At 47.3% G+C, this 12,398-nt stretch overlaps 1 protein-coding gene and 1 long non-coding RNA gene across 15 annotated transcripts in view; one reads left to right on the top strand and one right to left on the bottom strand.

Moving 5' to 3' along the window:
• The window catches only part of LOC125965553 (uncharacterized), a 943,317-nt gene that overhangs the window by 854,862 nt on the left and 76,057 nt on the right, over window positions 1–12,398 (bottom strand). The window lies entirely within an intron of this gene.
• Window positions 1–12,398, top strand: part of PHACTR1 (phosphatase and actin regulator 1) — a 548,258-nt gene that overhangs the window by 478,741 nt on the left and 57,119 nt on the right. For all 14 annotated transcript variants that reach the window (XM_033434884.2, XM_033434879.2, XM_033434878.2 and 11 more), the window contains one exon: window positions 1,357–1,678. In XM_033434884.2, coding sequence (XP_033290775.1) covers window positions 1,357–1,678 — 322 coding nt within the window. The remainder of the gene's footprint in view (window positions 1–1,356; window positions 1,679–12,398) is intronic.

The following is a 12,398-nucleotide window of genomic DNA, read 5'->3' as shown; positions in this document are numbered from 1 at the left end:
GAGGGACAAAGGCCAGCCAGGGACTTAGCTGAGGAGGGAGACTGAGCGTGGGTCAGCAAGGAAGTCAAACCCACAGGAGGAAAGCAGGCCGTGTCCCAGGAGAAAAGGAGCTTTTCAGGTGCAACAGGCAACGTTATTTCTAGCCGGGGGAACCAGCACAGACTCTATAAAGTGGGGACACTAAGAGGCCTTGATGATGTGTCAGGAAGTTGGGCTTTATTTCCAGGCCATTGGTAGGTTTCAAACTGGAGGGCAACAGGATCAGGTTTGTGCCAAAAGAATGTCATTCTGGCAGGACTGAGGCTGTCAAACTGGAGAAGGCCACACTCAGGCAGATAGTTGGAAAAAAAATCGAAGGCCTCAGAGACCAAGAGGCGGGAGCCTGCAGTGCTCCCGGCATGGACAGCGGGTGTGAGGTCACACACACGCCCCGCCTGCCACTGCCCTCTGGCCCGGCTTCTCCCAGGTGGCCTGCAGCCCACAGGACTCAGCCATGGACCCGCAGTCCCCAGGGCTAGGTGATTTTTAGGAATGTGAAGTCCAGACAGGGGACTACAAGGTCAGCCCAAAGACACCCTGAGGGCTGGTCTGTCTGACCTGGAGCCCCCCTTAAGTTGGAGCATCTCTGGGAAGTTTCAGTGCCACCGTCACGGAACCAAGGGGTGGGGTGGGTGCAGGTACCATCAGGCCCCCAGAGTGCCTGTCGGAGCCTCCCGACAGTGGGAAGAGCCCACCGTGGATGCCACGGGAGTGGTCAGCCCAGCCACCGTGCTCACACTGAGGCCCGGCACGGGGCACCTGAGCCCTCCCTGTGACCACGAATCCTAGAAAGCCTCCTCTCCGGTGGGACGAGCATCCCCACGTGAGGGAATTAAGGTTGGTGGCATTAAAGTCACCGCTGGAGGAAGATACTCTTCGTGGACTTGAACCCAGGGCTGGCTTCTAATCCTGTGCCTGTTAGAAAGCGCCAGCCGAGAGGGTATGTCCACGTTACGGTGGCGCAGTTGTCGGCGTCGCACATGTCCTAGCAAAGGTCTTTTTGAAGGTGCTTGGGTTTCCATGAGCAGAAGAGCGCGTTCCCCCTTTCTGCTGGTGAGCTCCAGCCTGGCAGCTGTGTGACACACGCCACCGACACCTGGGTCCCTGAGGGCCCTGGGGGGCAGCGTGCTTCGAGCAGGAAGTGAGAGCTGATGGGTGCTTGTGGAGTAGCGCTCACCTGCCGGTTCTTCGGTTGAAGCATTTCATCTCAGGGGCCCGCCTCCAGGACCACGGTCCCCGGGTGGGCACCTGTGGTGTGCTACGTTTTTTCTGATGCCCCCAAACTCACATCTGCCTCTCGCCCTCCTTCTGCCGCAGATCCTGGCGCCCCTGTGAAATTGCCTTGTCTGCCAGTGAAGCTGTCGCCTCCGCTACCTCCAAAGAAAGTCATGATCTGTATGCCCATGGGGGGGCCAGACCTCTCGCTGGCGTCCTACGCGGCCCAGAAGAGCGGCCAGCAGGGCGGGGCCCAGCACCACCACACCGTCCTGCCCTCCCAGATCCAGCACCAGCTGCAGTACGGCAGCCTCAGCCAGCACCTCCCTGCCGCCACCGGCTCCCTCCCCATGCACCCCTCGGGCTGCAGGATGATAGATGAGCTGAACAAAACGCTGGCCATGACCATGCAGAGGCTGGAAAGGTAACGGAGGGAAGGGGTGAGGGCAGGAGAGGAGGGCTTGGCGCTCCGACCATGACCAAGGAGTGAGCAGACCAGCGCCAGCAAGGGCTCACACCCACTTGGGGGGGCGGGATTCGGGAGGGGGGGTGAAGGTAAAATCAGACCAGAATCTGAATGTCAAGGACAGTATGGAAGAAAAAACCGTTGCCAGTTGCCAAACTATAGAACAGTCACGTTTATCAAAAAGAAAAAGTAGTGCATGTGTATACATCTGAGTATGCGTGAGTGGGCGGGTGGATAGATAGATCGTACCTATCGTGCTTCTGTAGACCTTAACGTGTTTTGGAAGCAGGTGCACATCATCATTAATGTGGTAACCCTTAGGGCAGGGAGATGGGGAGAAAATCTTTTATTTTTGTATTTTGTATCTTTCTGTACTGCTTAATTTTTTACTTTGTGTATATTACTTTCATGATGTAAAAAACAATGTGAATGTAGAATAAGAAGAGATGAGAGCTGGTGGGGCAGTGGTGGAATAACAGAGGGAAAGGTGGAGAGGTACGCCCTCGTTCTTGCCGATGGAGGAAGCGGCAGACGTAGTCTGATTATACGAGTTTGAGCCTCAGATATTTACCAACAACTGGTGAAGTCCCCTCTTTCATCAGAATCTCCCTCCGGTAGCGTTGCAGGGAGAACTGCCAAGGGTATTCCAAGGGCAGGCCTGCAGCGGAGACCGTGACTCCCCACCACCCAGGGAGGTCTCTCGTGCTGGTTCTGGATCGCTTGCGTGTGTGTGTGTGTGTGCGCGCGTGTGCGTGCACGCACGCGTGCATTCAAATACCACCTCACTTGTGCCCAAGAGGTGGCTGAGATTTCCCTGTGTGACTCCAACCCAGTGTAGTTAACTGGGTCCTGCAGACCAGATAGGAAAACTGCAGCCTGGAAAGCACGCAGCCGGTCACCGGGCAGAGAGCCAGGGGCGAGATGGACACAGCCGAGAGCTTTCTGTTGTAGTTTCCTGACTCTCAGTGGCTTTTCCCTCCGTCTGTGTCAGCCAAGTATTCTATGTTTGGAAAATTACTGACTCCAAGAGAAGTTATCACTAAGAATTCTGACTTGATAGGTTCACGTTAATATCTCCCTTCACTGAAAAACAAAATGTATTTGGCCGCTGCCGTCATTTCCAACTACTGTTACTGTTAATGAGGACAGTCGTAATTTACAATCTGGATGACACTTCGTAGTCTATTATGAATACATACCTTTGTTATTATCTTGATCCTCACACCACCTAGGGAGACTTGAGTCAGCCAAGAAACTAAGGAAGGCTGAGTTCCCCAATGCCAGCCGCTCAAACTTGGTGCCCGTCTGCAGAAACTGTACAGAAATTGAGAACAAGCTTTTAGATACCTTCATAGCAATTTGGCAGGATAATTTTTTGTCTTACGATAAAAAGGGGTTTTATTTGTTGTGCATTTTTATTATATTTTTGAAAGCATCAGTTTGTGATGGATTAAAAATTAAAGTATGTAAATCAACCAACCGACCAACAAAACTGGTCCCTCCCCATAGACATTTTTTTTTTTTAACATCTTTATTGGAGTAGAATTGCTTTACAGTGGTGTGTTAGTTTCTGCTATATAACAAAATGAGTCAGTTATACATATACATATGTTCCCATATCTCCTCCCTCTTGCGTCTCCCTCCCTCCCACCCTCCCTATCCCACCCCTCTAAGTGGTCACAAACCACCTAGCTGATCTCCCTGTGCTATGTGGCTGCTTCCCACTAGCTATCTATTTTACGTTTGGTAGTGTGTATATGCCCATGCCACTCTCTTTGTCACAGCTTACCCTTCCCTCTCCCCATATCCTCAAGTCCATTTTCTAGTAGGTCTGTGTCTATTCCCATCTTACCCCTAGGTTCTTCATGACCTTTTTTTTTTTCCTTAGATTCCATATATATGTGTTAGCATATGGTATTTGTTTTTCTCTTTCTGACTTACTTCACTCTGTATGGCAGACTCTAGGTCCATCCACCTCACTACAAATATCTCAATTTCATTTCTTTTTATGGCTGAGTAATATTCCATTGTATATATGTGCCACATCTTCTTTATCCATTCATGATGGACACTTAGGTTGCTTCCATGTCCTGGCTATTGTAAATAGTGCTGCAGTGAACATTTTGGTACATGACTCTTTTTGAATTATGGCTTTCTCAGGGTATATGCCCAGTAGTGGGATTGCTGGTTGTATGGTAGTTCTATTTTTAGTTTTTTAAGGAACCTTCATACTGTTCTCCACAGTGACTGTATCAATTTACATTCCCACCAACGGTGCAAGAGCGTTCCCTTTTCTCCACACCCTCTCCAGCATTTATTGTTTCTAGATTTTTTGATGATGGCCATTCTGACTGGTGTGAGATGGTATCTCATTGTAGTTTTGATTTGCATTTCTCTAATGATTAATGATGTTGAGCGTTCTTTCATGTGTTTGTTGGGAATCTGTATATCTTCTTTGGAGAAATGTCTATTTAGGTCTTCTGCCCATTTTTGGATTGGGTTGTTTGTATTTTTGTTATTGGGCTGCATGAGCTGCTTGTAAATTTTGGAGATTACTCCTTTGTCAGTTGCTTCATTTGCAAATATTTTCTCCCATTCTGAGGGTTGTCTTTTGGTCTTGTTTATGGTTTCCTTTGCTGTGCAAAAGCTGTTAAGTTTCATTAGGTCCTGTTTGTTTCTTTTTGTTTTTATTTCCATTTCTCTAGGAGTTGGGTCAAAAAGGATCTCGCTATGATTTATGTCATAGAGTGTTCTGCCTATGTTTTCCTCTAAGACTTTGGTAGTGTCTGGCCTTACCCCCATAGACATTTTGCCAAGCACTGTCCTAGGTAGTAAGTCAAGCGGCCGAGCCTTCAAGCCTGGATCATCCTCCTGCAAATCCAGAACTCCTTTGACTATATAGCACAACCGCTTTCCTAAAGACAGCTAGCAGTGAATGTCATTTACTGCCCTCACGTCTCCTGTAACCCCCAGTATATTTTTGTATCTCTTCCGGAGATAATAAGCATCTGAAAAAGATACTCATGAGAGCATATTAGTAGGATATTGCTAAATACATTTGCACCTAAAACATGCCATTTAAAGCTTCCATTGAAAGTACTAACCAATGAGTTATGTGATATTCCTCAGTTCAGTAATTTCCGTGTGTATATATAGAATATTTCAGTCGAGTGTAAACCAATGAATAGGTCTGTTGGACCTACACTGGGTCAGGTTCTTTATTGAAATGAATCAAAGACAGCAAATGGGCAAGGAAGGGAAGGCAATATCGGGATGTTGCAGGTGGAGGAGGTTGGAAGAAGGGCAGCATGGTCTTGTCAGCTGAGCCAAGGCAATCTCCTGTGCTTTGTGTCACCCCCAGACCCTCCTTACCTCCTGTCTCCCTCCCCACCAACTGTAGGCCAAGGCATAGTGTTGTTCTGGTGAACCAGCCAGGACACAGGGAATGAATGCCTGCATCATCAGGAGAGCCCTACAGAGGGCTTCCCTGGTGGCGCAGTGGTTGAGAGTCTGCCTGCCAATGCAGGGGACACGGGTTCGTGCCCCGGTGCGGGAGGATCCCACATGCCGCAGAACGGCTGGGCCCATGAGCCATGGCCGCTGAGCCTGCGTGTCCGGAGCCTGTGCTCCGCAACGGGAGAGGCCCGTATACCGGAAAGAAAAAAAAAAAATAAATAAAGATAGCTCTACAGAGAAAGCGAGGTCTTCTTGCCAGACAAAGACTGAGAACGTTTCTGAGGACCCACGTCGTCTTCCAGGAGTCCTGGAAGGATCTGGGAGCAGAACAGGTCATGGGCCACCTTTCAGTTTAGTGCAGGAACTGCCGCTGTCTCCAGTGATGTCACCTTTCTTTTTACTACCTGGAAATTCTCCCTCCTACCTGTCAACATGATTTCACTCTTGGTCTGGCCAAGTTTCATCCAGAAAGGATGATTTCTTTTTTCTCCTGACAATTTCCAGTGACCCCAAAAAGCACTGCAAGAAGGAAGGAACATTACTGAATGCGTAGGCATTCTGCCCGCAAAGAACCTGAGATCTCATAGAACGTTCGTGCCCTACAGGGTGTTAGTCCAGACCCATGGTCTGATCCTGGTGAAACATTGTGGGTAATGCACAAATCGAATGATGAATTTAACAGCATGAATGCCTGACTTTGGACTATAAATTTGAATAAATAGTCATCTTGTAATTGAAAGGGACCTTTAAGACCAAGGCAGCCAGCCTGCTGCCTGTTGTAGCCTTTCTGACGATTTGTCCTCTGGTCTCTGTGGGAATGGGACCCTCCCTAGGTACCAAGATAGCCTGCCCCACTGTCCAGAAGGTCTGATTACTGCGAAGTTCTTTCTTATTTTAAGTGAAAAGTGTTACTTACTATAATCCCTTGTCCCAGTCTTATTTCTAATCTTCCTTTCCTGTGAGAGGCTTTCAAATCTTTAAAAATAATTACTGTTCCCTTTATCTAGTGGCTTCTCTCCTTCAGGCTGATAATCCCAAATTCATGGAATCGTCTGTTGAGACGGTTTCTAGATCCTTTACCATCTTGTTCCTGCTCTCCCAAGATTACTCTAAATCTGTTTTGACTTGTATGAAGATGTTCTTAACTGTTAACCTAACCTGACCCTACTTAATGACATTGAAGGATCACATTAGTTAGTTACAGCGCTGGCCCGCCAGATTTGGGGGGAAGGAGGGAACTAGAGACCAGCTTCCATGTTTATCAAAGTCACGAGGCAGCATGGCCAATCTGGAGGCAGCCCCTGCATCATGGCTCTAATTGCCAGGGTTTCAGTCTCAGAGATACCGCTTCTTTTTTGCCTTTGATTCCTCATCTTTAAAACAGGGATAGTAATAACACCACCAATCTCGTCAGGGTTGTTTGTGAGGAACAAGTGACAGTCTACATCAGTCGTCCTGTTACATGGCATGTAGTAAGTGTCCAGTAAATGATAGTGAATGTTAAGCAGAATTCTTCAACACACAGAATTGACCTTCAGTTCCCCTAAAAGGCATATTGCAAACAGATTGGATCCAATCTTGTTGGAAATTTCGTGTCGGTTTCCTGGAATTCGATCATCTTCATTTATTTTCTCTTCACTGATGAGTCACATCTTCTTTGGAGGTGACTCCACAGGGGTGGCCCTAGGGCCTCCTTCCACAGCAGCGTGGTTGCCTCGCAGGGCCACCCCTTCTGCCCTGGTCCTCATTCTTCAACAGGGACTCGGGCTTGAGCCTGGCGATGACCCTCACTCTTAGCTGCTGCTTCTCCACCAAGGAGAGAGATTGAGCCCATCCCAGAAGAAGAGCTGGGAGGCATGGGGGTGTGGTATGAGAGCCCTGCCCCCTGCTGCTGCAAACCAGTGTTCTCTTCCCTTGCCCGTTTGGTGATGGAGAGATGATGCTGCGACATGTAATGTACGTGCCCAGTAAGTCGGGGAAAGAGGACAGTCAGTAAGCACGGCTCTGCTCAGAGCTCCTAATGTGGCCCTTGGGAGCCAGGAGCAGGTCAAAGCCTCTAGGAATCCAGGCACTGCTGGAGGTGGGAGGGAGCTGCCTTCTGTGTCCCTTTCCCTCCCCTCCCTGCCAAGCGTTCTGCGACCTCCTTATACTCAGAATATTCTGAGCTTGCTGCCCTACTGGGTGGAGACAGGGTCCAAAGAGGAAAGGAGGATGTGTAAGAGGCAACCCTTCTTCGTCCTCTGGGGTAAATGAGCTTGACTTGCTACAAATGGAGAGAACAAAGGCCTCTGATTTTTAGTTTCCATTAAACTATTAGAGAAATATACATATATTTCTATAAATTTTTACGTCTTCGATATGTCTGTACAGTCCATTCCCTCTGCCCTGAAGCCTGAGCGAGCACATGAAAAATCTCTGAATGTGTCCCGTTCAAAGGCATTAGTCAATTAAATGATTCAAACTTGAAAAGAAATCTATTATTCGATGTTTACTTTTAATGTCTGCAGTCAGCTCTGGGATCTAGGTGGCGTCCATCCTGGAATTCAGACTGAAAATCCTGATCAGACACTAACTTTCTTTCCCATCTTAGTTCAGTTCATTAGTTCTGTGTGCTCTGGTTTCCGTCTTACTAAAATGAAGGCGGGGTGTGTACACGTGTGGACCCTGAAAGAATTCCAGGAAGAGTCTTAAGGGAATGCACTTCAGACAAGTCTTTCCCTTCTCAATGATAGGAGACTTCACGCTTGCAGTGGCTCCTGCCAGAAATCTCGGGGTCACCCTTGACACCTTTCTTTCTCTCATACCCTGTGGCTGATGGGTCAGCAGGTCCTAAGAGGTCTGAGAATCTGTCTAGGCTGGGCAACCTCCTACCTGCTCCTGCCGCCCCGCGGTCTCAGCCCCCGTGGTCCCTCACCTGGTTTGCTGGGTCCCTGCTACCTGGTCTGCTGCTTCCACTCCTGCCCCCTCAGTCTGTCCTTAACATGACAGTCAAAGAGATGAGGTTTAACGAAAATCCGATCATGACTCTATTCATTTGCTAGGGTCGCCATAGCAAAGCACCACAGACTGTGGGGCTTAAACAGCAGGAATTTACTGTCTCACAGTTCTGGGGGCTGGAAGTGCACAGTCAAGGTGCTGTCAGGGCTGGTTTCTCCTGAGGCCACTGTCCTGGGCTTGCAGACGGCCGTCTTCTCCCTGTGTCCTCACACGGTCTCTCCTCTGCGGGTCTGTGTCCTCATCTCCTGCTCTGATAAAAACACTAGTCATTTGGTTAGAACCCACCCTGCTGATCTCATTTTAACCGAATTACTCCTTTAACATAGTCACCTCTGAATAAGTCACATTTTGAGATGCTGGGGATTAGCATTTAAGCACGAATTGGGTGGGAGTGGAGTTCAGTCCATAACAACGTGCACAAGCGCTCCTCGACTTTCCGGCTCACAGAGAGTAAAAAGCAAAGTCCTCGCCTCAGCCCAGAAGCCCACCACGGCCTGGGCCCCTGTCAGCCCCATGACTACATCTGCTGTCCTCCACGTTGCTACTCTCTCCTACCACAAGGCCTGGACATGCTAGGCATCCTCCTGACAAAGGGCCTTTGCGTTGGCTGTTCCCTCAGTTGAGACTGCTCTTCCCTCCAGTATCCTAAAGTCTCCCTCCCTCACCTTCTTTGAGTCTCTAGTCACCTCCTCAGTGAAGCCCTCCCTGATTGCTCTATTTCAAATCACAACTCTCCTCCCAACGCAGCCTATTCCCCAGTCCCCCTTTGTTCTTTCGTACATTTTTCACCATCTAACATTCTACGTTTGCCTTTTACTTTCCTTGTTGCTCTTTCTTACCTAGTAGAACGTGCAGTCTGCAAGGGTGAGAACCACTTTGAATGAATGAATGAACGAATGAATGAAGAATGAATGTAGAGCCCCTAGTAGCTGCTATGGTATTTCCTTATTATTAACCCACTTTGTCCTGATGGATATTTAGGTTGTTTCTGCTGTTCTTTTTCACTTTTGAGCTTTGAGTTCTCACAAGACACACATTATGTAAATATTAAGTGGTGTTGATCGTGGGGCAACCGTGTCTTTAACCTTTTGTATTAATTTTGCTCATGATCCTAACATTTTTGAATGATTCCCTCTGTCTGGAATTCACCCCATTTTGCAAAGAAAAGTTCTGCTTATTTTTCAAGACTTTATTAAAATACCACATCCTCTTGTGATCGCTTCTCAGATTCCCAGAGGAAGCTCTGCCTGCACATCCTTCTTTTGCACCCACTGCGTCCTGTTGTGCGTTTCTTGGTGTATTCTCTGTTAGATGTGGGCAGGAGCCATCCTTGCCTTCCCACTCGACTCCCGCCCGCCCCAGTTCATCACAGGACCCATGATATAGGAAATATTCAGTAAACATTTCTTAAATGAATTTTATCAGAAGTTCTTATGGGGCTTCCCTGGTGGCGCAGTGGTTGAGAGTCCGCCTGCCGATGCAGGGGACGTGGGTTCGTGCCCCGGTCCAGGAGGATCCCACGTGCCGCGGAGCGGCTGGGCCCGTGAGCCATGGCCGCTGAGCCTGCACGTCTGGAGCCTGTGCTCCGCAACGGGAGAGGCCACAACAGTGAGAGGCCCGCGTACAGCAAAAAAAATGTTCTTATGATCTTTGAAATAGAAAGGTATTTTAATCTGTGAGCATAATTAATGCTTTTTTTGGTCCAGTTCTATTGAGATATAATTGACATACAGCACTGTATAGGTTTAAGGTGCACAGCCTAATGATTTGACTTACATACATCAAGAAGCGATGACCGCAGTAAAAGTATAGGGAACATCCATCATCTCATATGGGTACAAAATAAAAGAAGGAGAGAAAAGATTATTTTCCTTGTGATGAGGACTCTTAGGATTTACTCTCTTAAGAAACTTTTATGCAGAACAGACAGCAGTGTTCATTATATTAATCATGTGGTACATGACATCCCTAGTACTTGTTTATCTTATAACTGGAAGTTTGTACCTTTTGATCGTATAAAGATATAATATGATTATCGACTATATTCCCCACGCTGTACATTTCATCTCCATGACCCATCTATTTCGTTACTGGAAGTTTGTACCCCTTAATTTCCCTCACCTGTTTCACTCATTCCCCCACCCCTTCCTCTCTGATGTTTTATTGGAAACTCCCTTCATGATGCAAATAGGCTCTAGCAGTGGGTACGCTCCTCAGCCCGTTGCTCAGTTGTGCCCGTTTTGTTTTGCTTTTGCAGATATTAGAAGCAAAGAAAAAAGTTCATCCTTTAAAGTTAACCCTAGGTCTTTGCTTGTGGTAATGTCAGACTAGAGTTGAAGATGCTGTAACTTTGATTACGAACTCTTCCCATTGAAGTTCACTGTCCCTTCATTTAATCCTCTTGGAGCATAGCCAGCATATATGATAAAGTTGGGGAAAATGATCGTCTGTAGCTCCTCCAGCAAATTGTTGAGTTGTAGAGATTTATCATTGACCGTTCAGCATCCTTGGACTGAAACTAAAATTAACTTTCAGGTTTTTACAGCAAGGTCTGGAAGATGGGAACAGCCAGGTGAAGGGGCAGGAGAATGAGTGGGACACCCTAGGCAGAGTTGTGCCTATTAGGAGGGTGTGTATTAGATAGTAAAGCAGGTAAGGCCACATGGAAAGAATAATTGAAATCTCCGGGTTTAAACTAAAAAAGCCAAATATTGAGTTTGTGTCACTATTATCATTTAGGTATATCAACAGCCAATTGATATTTTTAATGTGTTTTATTTTCACTCACTGGGTTTTGGTTTAAGTATCATACATTTAATCCTAGAGAGAGAAATTTACTTCCTACATATGAGCCTTAAAAGTGGACAAATAGGGCTTCCCTGGTGGCGCAGTGGTTGAGAGTCCACCTGCCGATGCAGGGGGCGTGGGTTCGTGCCCCGGTCTGGGAAGATCCCACATGCCGCGGGAACAGCTGGGCCCGTGAGCCATGGCCGCTGAGCCTGCGCGTCCGGAGCCTGTGCTCCGCAGCGGGAGAGGCCACAACAATGAGAGGCCCGTGTACCGCAAAAAAAAAAAAAAAAAAAAGTGGACAAATAAATTACAGTTCTGATAAACTCATGCTTCTTCTACCTTTTCCTCTCCCAGAATCCCTGAACAGTTAGATTAGAAAAGCTGTGACATTTGCCAGGAGAAAATTTAATCCCAGGAGAAAATTTCATGCAGTCGCTGAGGCTAAGGATTTATACACCTTGAGTGAAAAACAGGCCCAGCGAAGAAAAAGGAAAGTATCGGTGTTTCCTTAGCAACCGGAAGGTCCATCAACAATTTTTTATCAAGCACCTTTTCTGAATGGGGCTCTGTGCTCGGCACTGGGGATACAGCGGTGAACAAAATATAGAGGGCGGCTGCCCTCGGCGTGGCCTAGAGTCTGCTGGGAGTGTGACCTGGGCGAGTCAGTGCCAGCGAGGGAGCTGGGGGGAGGGGAGAGCACAGCAGGGGGTCAGCTGGTAGGTGGGCTTCTCTGGAGAGCTGCATTTAAACTGAAATCTCAAAGATAGAAAGAACCAGGAGAAGACGGAGAAAAGGGATGAGAGAATATTCTAGGCAGATTAGAGGAAGGAATGATACACTGTCTCCAAACGGGTGATGAGATTTTTAGGAAGAAAAGGCAGGAAGTTGACAGTTACTCTCCAGCTTTTTAGAGGGACAATTATAGAGAATGAGAGAAATGACAGAAGATTGTGATCTGATGTAAGGAAGAGCCTGGGAACCATTGGAGAGAATACAAGAGATCTTTTGAAAAGATCAGGCTAGCAGCTGTCCCAAATGGTTTACTTGTAGGCTTCCTAAAGAAAAACCCTACAGGTGAGATTGTCTGCTAATGTCCTGTCCAACCCTGTAACTCCATGTCAGTAATAGTGAAGTTATCTCTAATGTGACTGTTTATAGAAATAGAGTGGTTTTACCTCTCCTGGGAAGTTAGCTATACATTGGTGTTAATACAGATAGTCCAGACCAACAATGGTCAACCAGAACCAGAAAGGCTTCCAGAACCATCTTGAACTCTTGCCAACACTTACTGAGTACTGCTTACATTAGCTAGAGATTAAATTACTACCTGTCAAGATTATTGAAAAAGGAACAATTTCAGCATTGGACAGAAGAAATTGAAATCAGTAGGCCCGCAAACCCCTTCAATCTTTAATAATTCTGTTATTCCATAATT

This window comes from Orcinus orca, chromosome 10 (genome assembly GCF_937001465.1).
Source record: "Orcinus orca chromosome 10, mOrcOrc1.1, whole genome shotgun sequence".
Classification (NCBI taxonomy): Eukaryota; Metazoa; Chordata; class Mammalia; order Artiodactyla; family Delphinidae; genus Orcinus; species Orcinus orca.
The sequence above is the reverse complement of the archived record's forward strand: the minus strand, read 5'-3'. Positions and strand labels throughout refer to the sequence as shown.